General features: G+C 44.3%; 1 protein-coding gene across 3 annotated transcripts in view; it reads left to right on the top strand.

Moving 5' to 3' along the window:
- Nucleotides 1-15,450, top strand: part of ktn1 (kinectin 1) — a 36,499-nt gene extending 21,049 nt beyond the window's left edge. For 2 of the 3 annotated variants that reach the window (XM_029713451.1, XM_029713450.1), the window contains exons 9-34: nt 395-491; nt 619-797; nt 1,094-1,162; nt 2,638-2,675; nt 2,817-2,907; nt 3,304-3,372; nt 3,476-3,513; nt 3,628-3,718; nt 3,839-3,907; nt 4,020-4,057; nt 4,169-4,259; nt 4,435-4,532; nt 4,634-4,733; nt 4,820-4,860; nt 4,980-5,070; nt 6,227-6,313; nt 9,569-9,658; nt 9,879-9,995; nt 10,082-10,171; nt 10,270-10,362; nt 10,643-10,711; nt 10,844-10,927; nt 13,457-13,540; nt 13,756-13,845; nt 14,210-14,320; nt 14,457-15,450. In XM_029713451.1, the coding sequence (XP_029569311.1) occupies nt 395-491; nt 619-797; nt 1,094-1,162; nt 2,638-2,675; nt 2,817-2,907; nt 3,304-3,372; nt 3,476-3,513; nt 3,628-3,718; nt 3,839-3,907; nt 4,020-4,057; nt 4,169-4,259; nt 4,435-4,532; nt 4,634-4,733; nt 4,820-4,860; nt 4,980-5,070; nt 6,227-6,313; nt 9,569-9,658; nt 9,879-9,995; nt 10,082-10,171; nt 10,270-10,362; nt 10,643-10,711; nt 10,844-10,927; nt 13,457-13,540; nt 13,756-13,845; nt 14,210-14,320; nt 14,457-14,480 (2,139 nt within the window). In that variant the 3' untranslated portion in view covers nt 14,481-15,450. The remainder of the gene's footprint in view (nt 1-394; nt 492-618; nt 798-1,093; nt 1,163-2,637; nt 2,676-2,816; nt 2,908-3,303; nt 3,373-3,475; nt 3,514-3,627; nt 3,719-3,838; nt 3,908-4,019; nt 4,058-4,168; nt 4,260-4,434; nt 4,533-4,633; nt 4,734-4,819; nt 4,861-4,979; nt 5,071-6,226; nt 6,314-9,568; nt 9,659-9,878; nt 9,996-10,081; nt 10,172-10,269; nt 10,363-10,642; nt 10,712-10,843; nt 10,928-13,456; nt 13,541-13,755; nt 13,846-14,209; nt 14,321-14,456) is intronic. The other variant, XM_029713452.1, reaches the window with a different exon arrangement.
- Nucleotides 15,451-23,651: the final 8,201 nt, after the last annotated feature.

The following is a 23,651-nucleotide window of genomic DNA, read 5'->3' on the forward strand; positions in this document are numbered from 1 at the left end:
GACTCACATGGGCATCTAATTTAGTTATTTATTCAGCCCATAGTTTACTAGGTTGCCCCACAGAGATTAAACACAAAGGAATCTCTCCTTCGTGGTCAGACCTGGACTGTTTCGGGTTTCTCACTGTAACCATGGGAGGGCCTGTGTCCACCCTTCCTAAGGGAGGGGTCTGGGTGGTGTGTAATAGAACAGGGAAGTGGAGGATTGTGTTAGCTCAGGAAGTGGGTCTGTTTGAGGCTTTGTGCTCAGTATGAACACTGCTTCCCTGCAACAGACACCCAGGTCAGCCTTTCCTGTGTTCATCACCATAACCCCAGTACAGTGAGATGGATTCTGAGGTTGTGTCAGTGTATGTTCACTGTCAAAGTGCCAAGTGTTGTCCCATGATCACCAGGCTCAACTGCAGGAAGCTAAGCGCCGCTGGGACGAGCTCCAGAACTACCTCCACAACGTCAACGCAGAGAGGGAGAAACTTCATGCTGCTAAAGAAGGTGCTCACAAAGATTCTATAAACAGACCTCTGAAACGCAAACTAATGCGCGACTCATTGCCAATATGTAAGAAATGTTACATATGATGAATGTGATATGACTGGGTCTGGTGTCTCTCCTCTCTCAGAGCTGCAGAGCCAGCTGCTGGCGGTGGAGACGGAGATGAGCAACAAGAACAAGGAGATCCAGACGCTGCACAGCAGCCTGACCGACACCATAGTGTCCAAGGACCAGGTGGAGCAGAAGGTGATGCAGCTGCTGGAGGTGTCCCAGCACAGCCTGGCTGACAACTCAGCGCAGGTCCAGGTAGGGGAACACAGCCCTTATTGTTGTAATGACAGATGTGATGTGTATAACAATAACACATTCCCTAGTGTTTACATTCACCAATGGTTGACAGTTAAACTTGGATGTTAAAGTTATTGTGCCACGTATAAACAGGACTTCACACTCAAACCATTTGGAAACGAGGGAGAGAAGTAGTTAAAGGGAAACTGTTTTAGTTGAGAGACTGAAATGGGCCAAATATTTGAATTATTTTTGTATTTGTATTTTTCATATTCTGGTATGCACTGAACATAACATCCTTTTAATCCTGACAGGATCTCCTAAGGGAAAACAGTGGCCTTCAGGCCCAGATTGAGACTCTGCAGAACCAGTTGAGCTCACAGGTATGTTTCAACATGTTTCACCCTTTAGTTCATCAACAAGAGTTCATATGTTTCTATGTACATTACCAGTCAAAAAGGTTTGGACATACCTACTCATTCAAGGGTTTTTCTTTTATTTTTACTATTTTCTACATTGTAGAATAATGGTGAAGACATCAAAACTATGAAATAACACATGGACTCATGTAGTAACCAAAACTTGTTGGCTGCTTTTCCTTCACTCTGCAGTCCAACTCATCCCAAACCATCTTAATTGGGTTGAGGTCGGGTGATTGTGGAGGCCAGGTTATCTGATGCAGCACTCCATCACTCTCCTTCTTGGTCAAATAGCCCTTACACAGCCTGGAGGTGTGTTTTGGGTAATTGTCCTGTTGAAAAACAAATGATAGTCCCACTAAGCTCAAACCAGATGGGATGGCATATCACTGCAGAATACTGTGGTAGCCATGCTGGTTAAGTGTGACTTGAATTCTAAATAAATCCCCAACAGTATCACCAGCAAAGCACCCTACATCACACCTCCTCCATACTTCTCAGTGGGAACCATACATGCTGAGATCACCCGTTCACCTACTCTGCATCTCACAAAGACATGGCGGTTGGAACCAAAAATCTCACATTTGGACATTGCCTGTGTTTCGTGGCCCAAGCAAGTCTCTTTTTCTTATTGGTGTCCTTTTAGTAGTGGGTTTCTTTGCAGAAATTTGACCATGGAGGCCTGACTCACTCAACATCAACTGTTCAGAGGAGACTGTCTGTTACGTGAACTCTCTGAAGAGTTTGTTTGGGCTGCAATCTGAGGTGCAGTTAACTCTAAAGAACTTATCCTCTGCAGCAGAGGTAACTGGGTCTTCCTTTCCTGTGACAGTCCTCATGAGAGCCAGTTTCATCATAGCTCTTGATGGCACTTGAAGAAACGTTCAAAGTTCTTGAAATTTTCCAGTTTGACTGACCTTCATGTCTTAAAGTAATGATGGACTGTCGTTTCTCTTTGCTTATTTGAGCTGTTCTTGCCATAATATGGACTTGGTCTTTTACCAAATAGGGCTATCTTCTGTATACCTCCCCTACCTTGTCACAACACAATTGATTGGCTCAAACGCATTAAGAAGGAAAGAAATTCCACAAATTAACTTTTAACAAGGCACACCTGTTAATTGAAATATATTCCAGGTGACTACCTCATGAAGCTGGTTGAGATAATGCCAAGAGTGTGCAAAGCTGTCATCAAGGCAAAGGGTGGCTACTTTGAAGAATCCCAAATATAAAATATATTTTGATTTATTTAACACTTTTTTTGGTAATTCCATAATTCCATATGTGTTATTTCATAATTTGATGTCTTTACTATTATTCTACAATGTAGAAAATAGTAAAAGATAAAGAAAAACCCTTGAATGAGTAGGTGTCCAACCTTTTTGACTGGTACTGTATATGTGAGTGTGTTGTGACCACTGTCTTCCCTCCTCTTTCAGGTCACTACTGTATCCCACTTTGAGGAGCTACAGAAGCTGTAAGTGTTTCCCCAGCCCACTTGCACATCTGTGTAGCCTGATCCTTGAATGTCTGTCTGTTCCATATAATGTCCTCTCTGACTCTTGTCCCTGTCATATGGGTTGTGTTGCTGACTCTTGCCCTGTGTGGTTGTGTCCAGGCTGGCTGAGAAGGAACTGCAGAGGAAGAGTCTGGAGGACTCCCTGAATGGTGAGAGGAGCAGTGGCGCCAGCAGGGAAACTAACATGCAGGTACCTCCAGTAATACTCTGTAATACTGTCTAAACCCCCATTATTACACCAGCTCTGTAAAATACGGTCTGTTAACCGGATGGAATGTGTTGAGCTGTAGGAATGCTGCTCACAGTACAGTGGATTGATTTGTGGGCTTACTATACATGGAAGTTATTTATTTGTGAAGCATAGTAGCTAGTACAGTTATAAAACAGAACTATGATAAGCCCTCTGGGCCGCCTTTGTTCATTAAAACAAAGTAAATTAGCTGAAAATGGTCATTAGGATAAAGATATTATCAAACTACTGTAGACCTACATGCACACTGTCAAATGAATAGTGATATCTCCTTTGTGTGAGATGAATGTTGTTGAATCTGGGCTTCCTGCCCTCACCCTCCTCTCTCCTCCACAGGCCATGCACAATGAGAACATGTCACTGAAGGTAGAGCTCCAGAATCTGCAGGCTCAGATTTCTGAACAGGTCAGAAGTGAAACACACCTGTTTTCTTAGATGGAACTCCTGCTGTGATCTACCAGTTCCTCAGTATGCATAACTCTCTGACACACCCTCTCTCCCCATCTAGACTGCTTCTCAGCTGGCCTTGGACCAGTTCCAGAGGAGGTATGTGAGAACGGAGAGCATTAAGACCACACCAGAAAACAATGCTATACTTCACATTGACCCTGTCTCACTGTCTCTTTGTGTTGTTGTTATCCCCCCCACCGCCACACACAGTTTCCAAGAGCGGGAGGAGAACATCAAGACTGTGGAGGACCTGCTGAAGATGGGGCTGATTGAGGTGGCCAATAAGGAGGAGGAATTGAAGGTGAGCAGTGTTCAGGGGAATGAGCTTGATCACCCCACCAGATAAACACAGTTTTGATCGTGCATTTTGTAAACAAAAATGATGTTGAAGTGTTTGAAATCAAATTGCTTTCTCGGTCAGACTGTAAGAGAAGAGAAGGAGGTTTTGAAACAAGAGATGGTGGCTTTAAAGCTTCAGACTACTGAACAGGTATGTTACGCACACTTCCCCCCCCCACATGGATCTGCTGTCTCTTTTTATTTTGATAGTCTCAACTCCGTTCCCTCATGGATTCTCCCTCTTTTCCTTTTCCTACTCTCAGAAATTGTCCGATTCGATAGTGGACGCACTACAGAGCAAGTAAGTCAATGAAAATACCTATTTTTCCCTAGCAACTGCTATGAAACAGCTTGCCATATTCATGGACAATTTCTTCTGTGTTCGCCAAGTTTTGTTGTTCTGTGTTTCAAGGATCCAAGAGAAAGATGAGCAGATTAAGTCAATGGAGGAGAGCCTACAGGAAGCACAGGCGAGTGACTCCAGCAATGGGATGACCATTGAGGTGTGTGTTCATAGTCTCTCTCTCTCTCTCTCTCTCTCTCTCTCTTTCAAAATTCAAGTTAAGGGCTTTATTGGCATGTGTTTAGACTTTTCCCAATGTTACTGTTTTGGTTCTAGACTGTGCTGTGTCTCCCTGCTGGGTGTTTGGTGTGACCCTGTGTTTGTTGTCCCTGCAGTCTCTGGAGCAGCAGGTGGTGGGGCTGGAGCAGCTGAGACAGAAGGAGGCTGAGGACACCACCAGTGCCAGAAACCAGCTCCTAGAACTACAGACACAGTAAGCCTACTGTACTATCCTTAAGCCTATTGTACTACTCTTTCCTACTCGATTACGGCATTGTACCCTGAGAAATTAGACTGACACACACTTTGTTGCAGGCTTGTTGCTAAGGACCAGGAGATCCAGACCCTACAGAGTGAGTTGGAGGCGAGGGCCAAGGAGGTGAGCGACAAGGTGCAGGAACTACAGCAGCAACAGGTGAGGGAAGAGGTGGTAGTCATCTGTATTGGCTGAATGGGAGAGGGTGAAGAATAACAAGTTAAGTAAGTAACTTCTTGTTCTAGCTGACCCACACAGAGGCCCCAAGCCCGGAACTGCTGACAGCGTGAGTAACAGCAATACTTCACAGAATTCCCTTCAGTATACAGTAGGTGTCCCTTGGCATGGGGCTATCCAGCAGCGTTATGCTTGGTAATGTATGTGTGGTGGTGTTCTGTCCTCCAGGTTGGCAGAGAAGGAGAAGCAGGTGTCTGATCTCCAGGGAGAGCTGGCTAAGCTGAGGGAGTCCCTGGAGCTTCACAGGAGCAAGAACAACGTAGGTGTCCCGTCCTGTGTTGCAGACAGTCCTGCTGCTTCCCCAGCCCACACCCACACTACCTACCTCTCCAGTCTAGCCCTGACATACATCTGCAGACCTCATCCTGTATATACTCTGCTAAACCAGGGGTTCTCAAACCCTTCCTCAGGGACCCCCCAGCCATTCTATGTATTTCAACTATTCTGGAGCTAACACACCTGATTCAACTTGTCAACTAATTATCAAGACTAGGTGAATCAGATGAGTTAGAAAAGGGCTACAACAAAATGGTGATTTCTGAGGGGTCCCTGAGGAGAGGTTTGAGAACCACTGCCCTAAACCACATCTCTCAGTTATGTCACTCTACCCATGCATCTGCAGTCCTGTGCACCTCTGCTTCAAATGAATAATCTCACTGTACTCATTTTCCCAAGTGGATAAATTGCATTTTGTCAGACTATGAATGAAATTAATAAAGCTACTTGAAATTATTCAAGTCAATGATTTCTCTACCATTACATTTTAGTTCTGTTAATTTGAAATTCCATGCTTAAGGGCTGTCAGTCTACTCTGCTCTGTTCTTGGCCATGTTTACAAGGAGTCCCTATTTCTGTGTCCACATTATAACAACAGCCTTGTTTTACAGAGACCGAGAGCTACCTTGTTGACTAGCTCTATATAATGTGATTTGGCTTTTCCTATTTAGGTACATTTTACTTTTTTGGCAGTGAGCTGCAGCTCTCATCCTTCATATTCTTTCAGTGTCTATCCCAAAGACCTCTACTGAATGACAAACATTTAAGTCATTTAGCAGACGCTCTTATCCAGAGCGACTTACAAATTGTTGTTTGTTTGTTTTTGCCGTTTGTTTGTTTGTTTTTGCCGATACAATTTAGTGGCCGATCCTTTTTAAAGACTCAATCGTTAGATGGGCAGCTCATGTTAAGCTGCGCTTGACCCTTAGACTGGTTTACAGGTAAAGTACAGTGAGGATTTTCTTTTAAACCTACACTCAGAAACAGGATAGGACAGGACAGCTGTACAGAAAAGGAGAGTAGAAAATAGTATTAACTAATGGTTCTCTGTTCGTCCCTATATGAATTGTGTTTGTGGGTCACTGCATACTTTTCCCTGAGGCTGAACTGAAAGTCGTATCTCTTTTGAAACTGACCAGGAGCTTCGGGTGAAAAACTGGAGCGCTATGGAGGCTCTGGCAGCCACCGAGTCCATGCTTCAGGGGAAACTTGGCAAAGCCCTCAAGGTTCGGACGCTGCTTCCAGTCTGCTTTACTCTAGATTGAAAACCTGATTCATCCCCAAACAGCTATTGCCATAATCGACCAGTGAGATTACTCCATTATTCATACATATGCTGCTGCATACTGATTTCTCCCCTCTTTCTGCACTCTGGCCCTGAATAATTGTCTCCATTAGCTATTCCCCTCAGGAATTTCAGAAAGACTAATGAATTTTATGTAGAACTTTACCACTCCTGTTCTTGAGTTCTGCTTGCTATTCTGCGCTAGAATCTGCTTTACTTGTACAGTTATATAACTACCTAAATTCCAGTACAAAGAAAAACTGGGAATTGAAAATGAGTGTGCAGTGACTGACTCCAGATTTCATGTAGCTGGATGGTCATAATGAGTTTGAGATCCATGATCTTCGTGATGCTCCTCTCACTTCCTGCCATGTGCTTCTCTCATTTCCTTTCCCCAATTCTGCATGTGTTCCATTATGCTTTGTGATGTATATATACTGACATCAATACAGCCATCAGCCGCTAGTGAAATTCTTTTCCAAGATTTTCTAAAGAAATTTGATCCTGCAGAATTGCCGTTTTAGAAAATGATGTCCAGAATATGTGCAATCAGTCAACATCATTATTTTGTGTAAAATCATTTTTGAAAACATGATAAAATAACAGTGATACTATTGATCAACATACAGAAATCTTTCAATTTGTGTACGCTACCACCTTACTGCATTGACTAATATACTGAACAAAAATATAAACACAGCATGCCACGATTTTAAATCAGCAGTGGTGGAAAAAGTGCCCAATTGCCATACTTGAGTAAAAGTAAAGATGCCTTAATAGAAAATGACTCAAGTAAAAGTCACCCAGTAAATACTACTTGAGTAAAATATACTTAAGTATCAAAAGTATGAATCATTTGAAGTTCCTTATATTAAGCAAACCAGTAGACACAATTTTATTTTATTTACTGATAGCCAAGGGTACACTCCAACACTCAAACACATTTACAAACAGCATGTGTATTTAGTGACTCCGCCAGATCAGAGGCAGTGGGGCTGACCAGGGGCGCTCTCTTGATAAGTGTGTGAATTGGACCAGGGAAAATGTATGGCGTAAAAATTGCATCCTTTTATTTAGGAATGTAGTTAGGTAAAAGTTGTCAAATATAAATAAAGTACAGATCTACAAAAAAAACGACTTTAGTACTTTAAAGTATTTTTACTTAAGTACTTTACACCAATTGAAATAAATAAATGAGGCTCTAATCTATGGATTTCATATGAGAATGGGAATACAGATGTGCATCTGTTAGTCACATGCTGTACCTTAAAAAAAAAGGTAGGGGTGTGGATCAGAACCAGTTAATATCTGGTGTGACACCATTTGCCTCATGCAGTGTGACACATCTCCTTCGCATAGAGTTGATCAGGCTGTTGATTGTGGAATGTTGTCCCACTGAGCGTAGTTGCTGGATATTGGCGGGAACTGGAACATACTGTCATACAGGTCGATCCAGAGCATCCCAAACCTGCTCAATGGGTGACATGTCTGGTGAGTATGCAGGCCAAGGAAGAACTGGAACATTTTCAGCTTCCAGGAATTTTGTACAGACCCTTGCGATATGCGGCCGTGCATTGTCATGCTGAAGAAACATGAGGTGATGGCGGCGGATGAATGGCATGACAATGGACCTCGGGAACTCGTCACGGTATCTCTGGGCATTCAAATTGCCATTGATACAGTGCAATTCTGTTCGTTGTCCGTAGCTTATGCCTGCCCAAAACCCCACCACCACCATGGGGCACTCTGTTCACAACACTGACATCAGCAAACTGCTCGCCCACATGATGCCATACACGTGGTCTGCGATTGTGAAGCCGGTTGGACGTACTGTCAAATTCTCTCAAATGACATTGGAGGCGGCCTACGGTAGAGAAATGAGCATTCAATTCTCTGGCAACAGCTCTGGTGGACATTCCTGCAGTCAGCTTGCCAATTGCACGCTCCCTCAACTTTTGGCATCTGTAACGTATTGTGTGACAACTGCAGAGATTTGTGCAGATATGCGAGAAATACGCTATTTTGTTCTTGATCTTTTATTTCAGCTCATGAAATATGGGACCAACATTTTACGTGTTGCTTTTTATATTTTAGTTTAGTGTAGAAAGCAGACTGTAATATTGACACAAGGTCTTCTGCTGTAGCTGCTGTTAATATCCACCCAGCTGTTTCCTAGGGGTTTTTCTAGTCTTCTTCATCAGTGAGAATATGATCTGCCATGACCCTTTGCTTAGCCGTGTGTATTTAGGGACCCACTAATAAACCATAGACTAACAGATTGCTCTCCTACTATAAACAGTTGTGGGGGGCTCGGTATATTTTTGCCACAGTTCTAACCCCTAGTGACTCGCTCCTCATGTCCATAAAGCAGACCGGGTACATAGTGAACTGATTTTCCCAGCAGCTGCTCTCGGCCATCTTGGTACAGTAAAAATGGCCTTCATTTAAGCTGAGTGTAGGAGTTCCTGGACACCTGTTGTGTGCTCTCAGGAAAATGCATGCTCATACACAATCCAAAGCATATGTCACAGCGTAGATCCCTTTCCCCTTACAACACAAGGTGTTAATGAGAGTAGAGGTGACTGCACCAGCGGTCCCTTACAGGACTCACTCCATCGGCGGGTAAGATGGGTTATACAAGACATCTCTCTCCTCCTGAGAGTTTCGAGCCCTGTGCAGCTAGTGTGATTAATGGTACCAACGTAGTGTGTTTTGTTTGGTGGTTCTTCATAATGGAAGCACGTGTGGTGCTCCATGGGAAAAATGTTAGCTCCTCCGGGGCATTACTGCAACTGAGTGAACAAGAGTGAGTAACACGTTCCTCCTTGAAAGGAGACCAATGTGAACTTTGTGAACCTGTGGAGAGCAGAGCAGGGTCTAAACTTAATGAACTCGTCTCGTGGTGGTGTGTGGCTGCTGAACACTGGGGTGGATGAATACTTGCTTGAAGCACACTAAATAATTGAGCCGCTGTTTGTTACACTGGAGTGTCGTCGAGAGGGAGTTGCATTTGTCACAGGCCATGCTCCTGTATGCACTCTGAGATGGGAGGGCTGAAACCAAGCGAGCAGAGGTAGCGATTTGAGGTGTTGGATGTTTCCCTGCACAGCTGTGTGTGTGTGTGAGAGAGAGCCCTGAGTGTAGTCCATGTTGAACGTCCCCTTTTCTCTTCCTCCTTCTCCCTCTACCTCTTCAGGAGCACCAGACAGCCCTGGAGACAGCTCAGGTAGAGTGTCGAGATGTTTTGCACAGACTGCTACCCAACGTGCCTCTTCCCACTGAACATGTAAGGTCTCACATAATACAGTATATAATATGCCATTTAGCAAACACTTTCACCCAAAGCGACTCAGTCATGCATGCATACGTTTTACGTATGGGTGTCCCGGGAATTGAACCACTGGCGTTGCAAGAGCCATGCTCTACCAACTGAGCTTCAGAGAACCACATGATGTGATATTCAATTCTAATCTGTTCCACATGGTCTATTGTTGTGTATCTCTCAGAACCACCAGGAGTGGCTGCAGAGGTTTGAGACTGCAGTGAAAGAGGCCCCGGCAGCAGAGGTGACCCTAGCAGCAGAGCCCAGACCTCCAGCTCCAGGGGGCTCAGAGGACACCAAGGTTTCCTATAAAAAAGACTTGTATGTTTTAAAATGTCTGAGAACTGTGGTGGAAAGAAGTGAAACCAGGGCTGTTCTGTTCACCAGATATTGGCTGATAAGCTGAAGGAATCAGAAGAGGCCCAGAAGGTTCTACAGAAAGATTGTGAGACATACAAGAAAGTGTTGGCTGAGACGGTGAGGCGACGCTCTCTATCAGTGTCCTGTAGATTACGTTAAAAATGTGTCATTAGGAGGCTGTGAAACTAACCTGTAATACCATCTACTGTCCACAGGAGGGCATCCTGCAGCGCCTCCAGAGCAGTGTGGAGCAGGAGGAGTCTCGCTGGAAGGTGAAGCTGAATCTGTCACAGACAGAGCTGAAAGAGGTGAACACTGAAGAACATTCAATTAACCTCAAGTTGTGTTTATTGCACTTTTAACAATATCATTGGTATGTGGGGTGCAGTGGAGGCTGGTGGGAAGAGCTATAGGAGGATGGGCTCATTGTAAGGCTGGAATGGAATAAATGGGACAGCATCAAACACATGGAAACCACGTTTGACTCAGTTCCTTCATTCCCGCCATTACAATGACCTCCTATAGCTCCTTCCACCAGCATCCACTGGTGTGGTGCTTATAGTCACTCTCCTGCCCTTTCTTTCCTAGATGAGTGTGAAAGTGGCAACACTGGAGCAGGAGGTGGACAGAATGAGCGACCTCGGGGAGCTGGACAACGTCAGTCCTTCAGTTTAACACTTTACATACCGCTCAGCAATTGTATTATTTAGGCACTTTACATCAGTTGACTCATTCACTTTAATTGATTTTCATATATAGCTAAAAATGCAATATTTTGTTTGTCCATAGTTGAGAAGAGACAAGCAGTACCTTGAGTCTGAGCTGGAGAGAGCAGAGTACGAGAGCGCCACCTATGTGACGGAGGTTAGCGAGGTGAGCTGACTCAACTTCCTGTCATCTACCTGTCATACTCGGTCATGTCGTAGTGGTTATCCATCTATATAGTCATAGGGGCGGCAGGTAGCCTAGTGGTTAAGAGCGTTGGACCAGTAACCAAAATGTTGTTGGTTCGAATCCCCGAGATGACTAGGTGAAAAGTCTGTCTGTGCCCTTAAGCATGGCACTTAACCCTAATTACTCTGGATAAGAGCGTCAGATAAAATGCAAATGTAGTCATTCCCCTCTGCATTGTTTATGGGTGTTCCTGTACTTACTATATGTTTATGGAGCATGTCTCTTTGTTTACTGTTTGTGGTATCCACCATTGTGTTAGTACATGCAACAGTTGGACATTACATTCATACACACAACACACATTTTTCATTGTAGAATGCTCTGTTTTAGAGGGTTTACGAACTTCACACAGTAACTTACAGCACTTCATGTTTTTCTAGTTGTTTCCTGTTAAATCAATGGAGTCCCTTTGCAGGCACACAACAGAAACATTCCAGCTGCATTCATTTATATCATCACAAGTTTCTCCAGAGAGTGAGAGTATTTTATCTAGGTCGCTGTAGATCATTGGTCAGATCTAGAACAATCGAACTCTCCTAAACAGCTTTAGATGCTATTACACTCACACCCTAATTCTAGGACACTCACACCCTAATTCTCTACTAGGACACTCACACCCTAATTCACTACTAGGACACTCACACCCTAATTCACTACTAGGACACTCACACCCTAATTCACTACTAGGACACTCACACCCTAATTCACTACTAGGACACTCACACCCTAATTCACTACTAGGACACTCACACCCTAATTCACTACTAGGACACTCACACCCTAATTCACTACTAGGACACTCACACCCTAATTCACTACTAGGACACTCACACCCTAATTCTCTACTAGGACACTCACACCCTAATTCACTACTAGGACACTCACACCCTAATTCTCTACTAGGACACTCACACCCTAATTCACTACTAGGACACTCACACCCTAATTCTCTACTAGGACACTCACACCCTAATTCACTACTAGGACACTCACACCCTAATTCTCTACTAGGACACTCACACCCTAATTCTCTACTAGGACACTCACACCCTAATTCACTACTAGGACACTCACACCCTAATTCACTACTAGGACACTCACACCCTAATTCTCTACTAGGACACTCACACCCTAATTCACTACTAGGACACTCACACCCTAATTCACTACTAGGACACTTGCAGCTGATCACCCAAGCCGTTCCCTTGCTTCAGCTGTGTAGCGTTGTTTCCCCGGGTCCCACAGCCGCTCGTTAAAAACATCTCACACTTCATTTCAGTTTAAAGATCTGTTGACTGAACTGCAGAGCTAACTTGATGGCGCTTATACAGAAGCAGTCAGGCAGAATGAGGAGTTGGATTTGGTAAGCCTTGCTCACCCATATAGGTAGAGCCTGTCCCTCCTCCCTACTTCACCACCACCACCCAACGTTATCTCTGGGGTCATCACCTGCCTGGAGAATAAAGGTTCTCAATGTCCTTTGGGTGTCATTCCATCTTTCTACAACCTCTGGATACAGTAGTGATATAAGCTTAAATACAACAGGCTAAGCTGTTTTTATATGCATGTGTAACGTGGGTTTTCTTAGCTTTTTAGGAGGCAGTTATATTCTTAGTGTAACGATAGACTGAGCTATTAGTATCATTGGTTATAGATGGACCTTCCTTACTCGTGAGAGGACAGACTTAAAAAACTACTGTTTCCATCCTGCACACTATCCACTATCCCCCCCCAATCTCAACTCTAGACCTTGAAGCCAGTTCCACTGCCCCCCCCCCCCCACCCCCCTGTTCTCCTATTGTCAGGGACTGATTTAGGTGGGTGCAATTATCAGGTAGAACAGAAAACCAGCAGGCTCCGGACCTCATAGAGTAAGAGTTGAATACCCCTGCACTATCCCATCACTACCACTAAAAGGCTTACGGTGGCTTTCTGCTACTCCTGTACAGGCCAATGAGCTTCTCCATGTCGGCCATCTTTGGGGATACATTCTATGCCTTCAACTGCACGCACACACATCATATTGTCCTTTATTTGCCTCCACACGCAGTTGAAACATTTTCAACGTCTGTCTCTGTTTTGACGTCTGTCTCTTGTCTTGCCACCCTTCTGTCTGTGAATGCCTTCAAGGATACCTGAACATTTTATGGTTTTTCATTTGACAATGCATTAAAAAAAAATAATAATAAAATGTCAGTGTCTCGCTAATTATTATTAGTTTAGCAGATATAGCTACATGTCTACCTCGACTGCTCTAAAAGCCAAGTGAAAAAAAGTTTTGGTGTATGCAAAACAGATGTTTACATTTTATTGGTAGAAATATACAAATATATCACCTTGTGTATATGCAAATTCCCCCCTCCAAACAGTTTGAGATCAGATTTTATCAGGAGTGGAACGGTCATTGTCATGTGTTAAGTGTCTCGTCTCTCTGGCGTTTGGTTGCAGCTGAAGACCCAGCTGACTGAGACTCTGTCTAAACTGGAGACCGAGGAGCGTGAGAGGCAGAAGGTGGCTGGGAATCTCTATAAGGTAAGACAGCCCCTCAGGATTGGACTATGTTAAGTTTGTTTGGATGTACATTGTTCTTAGAGAAATAGTTTACCAGTCCCAAGTCTAGAATGAAACACTAGGAGCTAAATACACTCTGAACAGTTGGAATACGTGGATGTGTTGAACACACTTATATTACCTGAAATGTAAGCTTAAATGTTTCTTGTAATTTCCCCCATCCTGCTCTACCACAGGCCCAGCAGTCTCTGGACATGATCCAGGAGGAGATCTGCAAAGAGACTGGCCAGGGTGACCTGATAGAGAACAGCAGCCTCTCATCACACGTAAGAATTACTGGAGGGGAACTTTGTGGCTGGGTGGATTTTTTTTATTTTAAATATTTGTTTTGAAGTCAGTCATATGATGTAGGTAGTGTACATTCATGCTAAAAACACAGGTAGCTATGAGTAGTTGTAGTTTTACATTTACATTTTAGTCATTTAGCAGACGCTCTTATCCAGAGCGACTTACAGTAGTGAATGCATACATTTCATTTCATGCATTTTTGTACTGGCCCCCCCGTGGTATTGTAGTTGTATATTAAATGTAACCAGTCTTTACCTAGGGGTAGTTATATTGACCAGTAGGGGTAGTTTTATTGAAAGTGACCAGAGAGGGGGGTAACTTAACTGTCACTATGTCCCTCAGGAGGAGATTGACAGGAAGGAAAAGAAGACGGCAGGCCTAAACCAAACTGTTAGGGAACTGCAGCAGCTGCTGCTGGCTGTCAACCGGCAACTCACCAAGGGACAAGAGGCGGTAGGACATTGGATAACACAGCAATCAAAAGAAGGCTTTGAAATATAGGAGTCAATTTACAATAAATGGAGGGTATAACTGGCATGTAAGTCTTCGTTGTAACTCTAAAGAGATATTGAACTGTGCTTTCTTGCAGGAATCAGACTCGCCTGAAGTATAGGGAGGGGAGGATGGACCCTCTCTACAGAGACAACCTCTCCACCTCTCCTATCATGCACTCTCATCCTCTCCTGCTACACTCCTCGCTTTCCCTTTCACCTGTACTGTAGGCAGCCTCTTGCTGACCCCATGCCCAGCGCTGACCTATAACCTCTGACCCCCACCTGCTCCTCCTCAGCAGGGTCAGGGAGAGACCTGGCTGGGCCCCAGAGCAGAGGGGCTCCCTCAAACTACAAACACGCCGAACACCAAACCAGACCTTACTACTGCAAAGTCCCACCACATTCCTCATGACCCCAACAGCACAGCCAGAACTAAAGGCATCCTACACATTGACTGTGTGGCACCCCCCCCCCCCCCCCCCCCCCCTGTTTAGTACCCCCTTTTTTTCAATGGAACGCTTTGAATAAATCGTATTTCTCTGTTAGTTTTCTTTGTCAAGAGGGCGATGAAGTGGATTCCAAAATGAACTTTGGGTTGTTTGTCCTTTTAAGTTAAAGGAAAAATGTATTGTTTAAAAAAGTAACTGTTAGGACCTGCTGACTGTACACGACAATTGTTGATCTCTTTGACTCCTGTCCTGACAACTCAAACACGTACTGTACATGTGTTGATTCATGAATACATAGCTACTGTACATGCATACTTTGGCTGGGTATTGGGAGGGAGGGCAAGGGGATAGGGGAGGGTCCCAGCATGTCAGATGGGACACTAAGTAACTGTAACCATGGAGATCCGTAGAGGAAGTCTAAGTGCAGAGCCAGTAGGAGGGAGGCTGTGGCCCTGCCTAGCTGTGGGAGCAGAACGACAGGTCTACTGAGCTGAGGTTTTTAATCCTTCTGTAACTATTAGAGGAATCCCATATCTGTAATCAACGCTCGCTATATTGTTGGTAATTTCATTAACACTGAATATTTCGGGGGTTTTTTGTAACAGGTGATCGTTAGTAAAAGGGATGCTTGAAAAATCTGCTTCGTGTCCTGTCTTCAGTTCCGCTTGTGTTGACTGCTCTTTCTTTGCTATACCACTGTGGGGCACCAATCTCCCAGACCTTATCTCTGCTTTTTAAGAGCAAAGATGGGGCCTTGTTCGTTGCAATTTTGTCCATCCTACGCTTACAAAATCAACCCCTCACCACATCTAGAAACCACCTTGAAATGTAGTGCCTACCTGAGGGTTGAGGGAAGCTTTTGTCGTTGCTTTCATCTATCGGATACTTTCAGACCTATGAAGAGCCATCAGGCAGTCTAGGAGTTCACTTTTGGGCTAGATGCACATGTATCTCCACAATGAGGCATTCAATTTAATTTAGACCCTAACTAAACAAAGGGAAGGCCATTAACTCTGCTCAGTTTTTACGCTGATGCCCAACGTTTTAAGGAGTGCATGACTAATAAATAGAATAATGTAAGGCTGTCCTCCCCTTTCAAGACAAACATGTTGCTGTCATGTGGTGAGTAATTTTAGGACACGGGGGTATTCGTGTGATTGTGGTGTGTTAGCATGACGCCTCAATTATGAAACTTTGTGTGACCCGGAAACGTTACTCAACAGGTTAATTCCGCATTCTTGCAAAACATTGTGCAACACGTTGATTCATCATGCTATAGTTTAGTGGAAGTATGGCTGTGTGGGCTGAAATGGTATAAATAGGTGGGGTTTAGCTAGAATAATGACTTTGTGGCTGTGGTAACTAGTGACGACATAATGGATCGCCAAGAAGGACAACTGCCCCCTACTGTTATCTGGAAACTTTACAACTGGAAATTATATCAGGTTTGTCACTGGCAGCTGTACAAGCAGTGGATCAGTGAATTACATATCCTGCTTTTACCTCCCGTTCCCGGTGGAGTTCAACATGTTAGGGAGGGAGGGAGGACATCGCATCTCTGGCACATACTTCTGACCACATTCAGATGATTCAGAGGGGTTGCGTTAAATGCTGAAGACACTTTTCGGTTGAATGACTAGGTATCCCTTTCCCATATACTGTAGTTCATTTAAGAATTAGCCTTGAGTGTTTGTTTCCGACTTTACTTTAGCTAAGACGGAGAGGAAACACCAGTTCTAAAATGGCATGATCAAAGAGGAATTGACATGTGTGTGTGAGTCAATGTAGTACACTCATTGCTCTGCGCTTGTCACCTGTAAACCTGCATGTGGTCCTTCAAGACTGAAGAATAACAACAGGACTTTTGTTCAGCACTGGGGTCAGGGGAGAAAGAAGGACAGGATCAGCACATTCCTAAAATTCTCCCACTGTCATGCTGCAGTCAGCTGATTAAGGGCCTTAGCCATCATGGAGACCTAGCTAGCGACAAAACAGGCACCACACCATAACCTCAGCATACCCCTCTACCCTGATATGATACAGGACCGTACATCAGTGCCTCTGTCAAACACCTTAATAAACATAGTTGCTTCACTTTCCTATGATGCAGATCTCCAGGAATCCCGTCTCTAGATTTCTCACACACATGCATTGTTCTGTGAAGTATATCTCACTCAGTTTAAATAATGACTAGTCTGTTCTTGGAAGTCTTATGCCCATATATGCCCTTATGCCCACTGTGCAGCCGTATTTATCGACCTGGCCAAGGCTTTCGACTCTGTTAATCACCATATCCTTATCGGGAGACTCAACAGCCTTGGTTTCTCAAATGATTGCCTCCCCTGGTTCACCAACTACTTCTCAGATAGAGTTCAGTGTGTCAAATCGGAGGGCCTGTTGTCCGGACCTCTGGCAGTCTCTATGGGTGTGCCACAGGGTTCAATTCTCAGGCCGACTCTCTTCTCTGAAAACATCAATGATGTCGCTCTTGCTGCTGGTGATTCTCTGATTCCACCTCTACGCAGACGACACCATTCTGTATACCTCTGGCCCTTCTTTGGACACTGTGTTAACTAACCTCCAGACGAGCTTCAATGCCATACAGCTCTCCTTCCGTGGCCTCCAACTGGTCTTAAATGCAAGTAAAACTAAACACGTGCTCTTCAACCGATCGCTGCCCACACCTGCCCGCCCGTCCAGCATCACTACTCTGGACGGTTCTGACTTTGAATATGTGGACAACTACAAATACCTAGGTGTCTGGTTAGACTGTAAACTCTCCTTCCAGACTCACATTAAGCATCTCCAATCCAAAATTAAATCTAGAATCGTCTTCCTATTTCACAACAAAGCCTCCTTCACTAATGCTGCCAAACATACCCTCGTAAAACTGACCCTCCTACTGATCCTCGACTTCGGCGATGTCATTTACAAAATAGCCTCCAACACTCTACTCAACAAAATGATGGCAGTCTATCACAGTGCCATCCGTTTTGTCACCAAAGCCCCATATGCTACCCACCACTGCGACCTGTACGCTTTCGTTGGCTGGTCCTCACTTCATACTCGTCACCAAACCCACTGACTCCAGGTCATCTACAAGTCTCTGCTAGGTAAAGCCCCGCCTTTTCTCAGCTCACTGGTCACCATAGCAGCACCCACCCGTAGCACGCGCTCCAGCAGGTATATCTCACTGGTCACCCCCAAAGCCAATTCTTCCTTTGGCCGCCTTTCCTTCCAGTTCTCTGCTGCCAATGACTGGAATGAACTGCAAAAATCACTGAAGCTGGAGACTCATATCTCCCTCACTAGCTTTAAGCACCAGTTGTCAGAGCAGCTCACAGATTACTGCACCTGTACATAGCCAATCTCTAAATAGCCCATCCAAGTACCTCATCCTCATACTGTATTTATTTATTTTGCTCCTTTGCACCCCAGTATCTCTACCTGCACATTTATATATATATATATATATATAAATATATATATATATGTGTATATGTATATATATATATACACTGCTCAAAAAAATAAAGGGAACACTTAAACAACACAATGTAACTCCAAGTCAATCACACTAATGTGAAATCAAACTGTCCACTTAGGAAGCAACACTGACTGACAATACATTTCACATGCTGTTGTGCAAATGGAATAGACAACAGGTGGAAATTATAGGCAATTAGCAAGACACCCCCAATAAAGGAGTGGTTCTGAAGGTGGGGACCACAGACCACTTCTCAGTTCCTATGCTTCCTGGCTGATGTTTTGGTCACTTTTGAATGCTGGCGGTGCTTTCACTCTAGTGGTAGCATGAGACGGAGTCTACAACCCACACAAGTGGCTCAGGTAGTGCAGCTCATCCAGGATGGCACATCAATGCGAGCTGTGGCAAGAAGGTTTGCTGTGTCTGTCAGCGTAGTGTCCAGAGCATGGAGGCGCTACTAGGAGACAAGCCAGTACATCAGGAGATGTGGAGGAGGTCGTAGGAGGGCAACAACCCAGCAGCAGGACCGCTACCTCCGCCTTTGTGCAAGGAGGAGCAGGAGGAGCACTGCCAGAGCCCTGCAAAATGACCTCCAGCAGGCCACAAATGTGCATGTGTCTGCTCAAACGGTCAGAAACAGACTCCATGAGGGTGGTATGAGGGCCCGACGTCCACAGGTGGGGGTTGTGCTTACAGCCCAACACCGTGCAGGACGTTTGGCATTTGCCAGAGAACACCAAGATTGGCAAATTCGCCACTGGCGCCCTGTGCTCTTCACAGATGAAAGCAGGTTCACACTGAGCACATGTGACAGACGTGACAGAGTCTGGAGACGCCATGGAGAACGTTCTGCGGCCTGCAACATCCTCCAGCATGACCGGTTTGGCGGTGGGTCAGTCATGGTGTGGGGTGGCATTTCTTTGGGTGGCCGCACAGCCCTCCATGTGCTCGCCAGAGGTAGCCTGACTGCCATTAGGTACCGAGATGAGATCCTCAGACCCCTTGTGAGACCATATGCTGGTGCGGTTGGCCCTGGGTACCTCCTAATGCAAGACAATGCTAGACCTCATGTGGCTGGAGTGTGTCAGCAGTTCCTGCAAGAGGAAGGCATTGATGCTATGGACTGGCCCGCCCATTCCCCAGACCTGAATCCAATTGAGCACATCTGGGACATCATGTCTCGCTCCATCCACCAACGCCACGTTGCACCACAGACTGTCCAGGAGTTGGCGGATGCTTTAGTCCAGGTCTGGGAGGAGATCCCTCAGGAGACCATCCGCCACCTCATCAGGAGCATGCCCAGGCGTTGTAGGGAGGTCATACAGGCACGTGGAGGCCACACACACTACTGAGCCTCATTTTGACTTGTTTTAAGGACATTACATCAAAGTTGGATCAGCCTGTAGTGTGGTTTTCCACTTTAATTTTGAGTGTGACTCCAAATCCAGACCTCCATAGGTTGATAAATTGGATTTCCACTGATTATTTTTGTGTGATTTTGTTGTCAGCACATTCAACTATGTAAAGAAAAAAGTATTTAATAAGATTATTTATTTCATTCAGATCTAGGATGTGTTGTTTAAGTGTTCGCTTTATTTTTTTGAGCAGTATATATATTCTGCACATCTACCATTCCAGTGTTTGATTGCTATATTGTAATTACTTCGCCACCATGGCCTATTTATTGCCTTACCTCTCTTATCCTACCTCATTTGCACATACTGTATATAGACTTTTCTACTGTATTATTGACTGTATGTTTGTTTATTGCATGTGTAACTCTGTGTTGTATGTGTCGAACTGCTTTGCTTTATCTTGGCCAGGTCGCAGTTGCAAATGATAACTTGTTCTCAACTAGCCTACCTAGTTAAATAAAGGTGAAATAAATAACAAAAATATATGAGAGGAAAAGTAGTTTAAATGAGTTCCATGTGAAGTTTATGTAGCTGTCACCGAAATAGTACTCTACAATCACATCCCATTCCCACAAGTTCTTAACACATGTACACACTCTCTCTCACAGTCTAAGACGTCCAGGGAACTTGACCACTCCTGATATAGAGGAGGCTGCAGGGGGAGGGCATGGAGGAACTAGGAAGGAAAATAGGAGCTTTGTCTTCAATACGTCATCATGGCTCATACAGTTAGTCACTGTTCCATGCCTATTACCAAGAAACATCTGACTTTGTACACACACACACACACACACTCAAGCAAGACCCACCTCCACAGAGCAGCTCTCTCTGCATCTGCTCCCCATCAGTGTGGTATGTGCTAGAGAGCTTTTGATCTCCCCGCTTTGTGTTTGGGCTTGTGTATGTTTGTTGGTGGGGATGGGGGGGGGGGGGGGTATTGAAAGGGAGTCTCATGGTGCTCTTTTAAACAGACAATACCCTCTCTATGAAATGGGGGGACAAAGACTGTCTCACACAAAAGGGCTGTAGTTATTATACCCCAGGCTGTTAAGACTAGCCTGAGAGGAAGACAGTTGGGGTATATAGCACAAGCAGCTTGATCCTAATATACAGACAGACATAGAGGTTTATCTGTAGTAACAGTAGTATTAATGGACTGATATGGAGAACCATGAACGTAACCAACAAATGCCATGGTTTAAAGGGGGTTGTTGTATTACTTACAGATGAATAGACAGGATTAGTACATCAAAAATAACATCAAGTTGTCACAACTCTTTTTGGTGATGCATTACACCGCCGTGGTTGCCCTCACTACCATTTTGTTTTTGTGTTAACTGTTATTGCACTTTTAAACTGAACACCACTTCAAACAGGTTGTAATAGCAGAGTAGAGCACACCACTGAAGGGGGGCTCAATGCGCTATTTACAATGGAGAGTTAGGAGGAATGGGGCACTTAGCCAAGCAGAGCCTTGTGAAAACAACAGAGACAGCCAAGTATTGATGAGGGTGGTAGACAGAAGTGTAGAAGTGGCACATTCATCAGAAAGGTGTGACAACGACTGGACATAAAGGATAGGGGAAGTGGAGGGATTTCCTAGTTGAAAATGTGAGATTAATTTTACATTGGTTTGGCTGCTGCCACTTTTAGCTCAGTAAGACTGACAGTGAATGGCATTTTATCATTGGGTAACAGCGAATCACATTGAAGTGAGGCTAGATGCTTGCTGGAAGGTGTAAGTCAGAGATATTCACTCCTGGAGGTAACAGGGAACTTTGCCCCAGCTCCCCCCATTATAAATAGCCAACCAATTGCAGCCTTGGACTGGGTGTCTAATGTATATTTTAGTGAGCATGCAGTTTCTGTGTTATTCACTTGAGGCAGAACTGCTGACTTTGTCTTTGACCAGAGAGAGAATGTTCTGATTCGGCCCGTCAGCACTGTGGCCCCCCATAGTTAGTCACAGCAGCCAACAGTATTTACATTTTCATCACTCACTCTCAACACAAAACCGAGAGGATATAATTTGGGTCTGCTCAGTTTCACGCTGCATTAAAAATAATTTGTCATAATATGTTTAGAAAGCCAGTCAGAGGGTTTGCGCTCAGGCTAAAATGAAAAGCGGATGGTGCGTGAGAGAGAAAATATCTGTAGAGTTCAAAAAGTACTAGCACTCAAAACCATGAAAAGGAATAACCAAAGGAGGCTTAATTTAATCCATGCTCAAAATAATACAAAAAGTGAAAGCGCAAGGTGCTAATAAAAAAAATGGAACAGAGCATTTGTTTCGGCCTTACATGCTGACCACACCGCTCGCGTGCGTCTGCCCGCATGTTGCTTTTGTCCACCCACACCAGATGCGATCAGGACACGCGTGTTGAAATATCAAAACAAACTCTGAACCAACTATATTCATTTGGGGACAGGTCGAAAAGCATTAAACATTTATGGCAATTTAGCTAGCTAGCTTGCTGTTGCTAGCTAATTTGTCCTGGGATATAAACATTGGGTTGTTATTTTACCTACTCTGACAATTAATCCACAGATAAAAGGGTAAGCCGAGTTCGTTTATAGTAATCTCTCCTCCTTCAGGCTTCTTCTTCTTCTTTGGACTTTATATGGCGGTTGGCAACCAACTTTAAGGTGCATTACCACCACCAACTGGTCTGGATTGTGGACCTCAGTTCATCTTTCAATCACCCACGTGGGTAAATGCCGCTCAAAAACAATGAGGAGATGGGAGAGGTGGGACTTGCAGCTCGTCAAGCATCACAAATAGAACTAAGTTCTATTTTAGCAGCTGGCTATGCAGACGTTCGTTGACGCGCGCGAGCAGTGTGGGTGCAATGATTGACATGTATGTGTACATTTATTTTGCAACACCCAAGCAAGCCACGCGAGTGGTGTGGTCAGCATGTTACTTGTAGTCACCATGTTACATCTCTTTCCAATTATATGTGTTCAGAATGTTATGCCTTCATCAGTGCTGTACAAACAACAAACAAATTAAGAAGATGCTGTCCGTAACAGGCCCAACAGGTGCAAGCAGATAGTGGATTAGAGACTGGCGAATAGGGAATCAATTAACAAGGAACATATAGAAGAGCATAAAAAATAGACAATTCATATGTCACATATAATTGGGGAGACACCGTATAAGGGGACACTGCTGCTGTGGATGTTTGGCTCAGGGCTCTGTTCCCTACTACCTACCTACATTGTACTGTTGTATGAAATGTAATATCTTTCCATTTTTTTATAGTTAAAAAACCCAATGAGTACATGTCTACTTGTTCATTGTGTAAGGTTGTTAGTTTACAGCTATTTGTATTTTTTATAGTGTAATGAAACTGAATTGAGAACTATCAGTGGGGTGGATGGGTAATAGTAATATGAATTTGCATCAGGACACTTCTGGAGGGATTCTGGCAAAACACCGGCAGTGTCGGCTTAGTTCTGGCTTACTCTGGGCAGTCCGAGCCCGGCACCCGGATTCGGGCCGATTAAATCAGTCCCGGCGCGCGGAAATAGGGTCGCGTCCTCATTGCTAGCTGGGTCCCCTTACAGACACATCCAGGCACGCCTGCCAGCCTAAAAGAATCATACTGCACCCTGAAAGCTATATTAACATAGGAATCCACCTGGACCCCCTGCCCAGATTTGGACAGGTTTCATCTATGTCGGTGAGTTTCGAAAGTTCTGTTCTTTCAAAATGATGTGGAAAGTGGAAGCTATGATCCCTTTATGAATTTCCAGATTGTACTCTTTGTTTACATAATAGAAGGTGCCGCCTCATATCTAGCCATACCCATCATGTGATGTAGACAAACAAGGGAAGTCTGTCATTTGTAGAATTTCTTTAACAAAATAATTATTATAGAAATCAAATGATGAACAAAACAATATCAAATCAAGATATCAGTATACATCGATAAA

This window comes from Salmo trutta, chromosome 25, assembly GCF_901001165.1.
Source record: "Salmo trutta chromosome 25, fSalTru1.1, whole genome shotgun sequence".
Taxonomy (NCBI): domain Eukaryota; kingdom Metazoa; phylum Chordata; class Actinopteri; order Salmoniformes; family Salmonidae; genus Salmo; species Salmo trutta.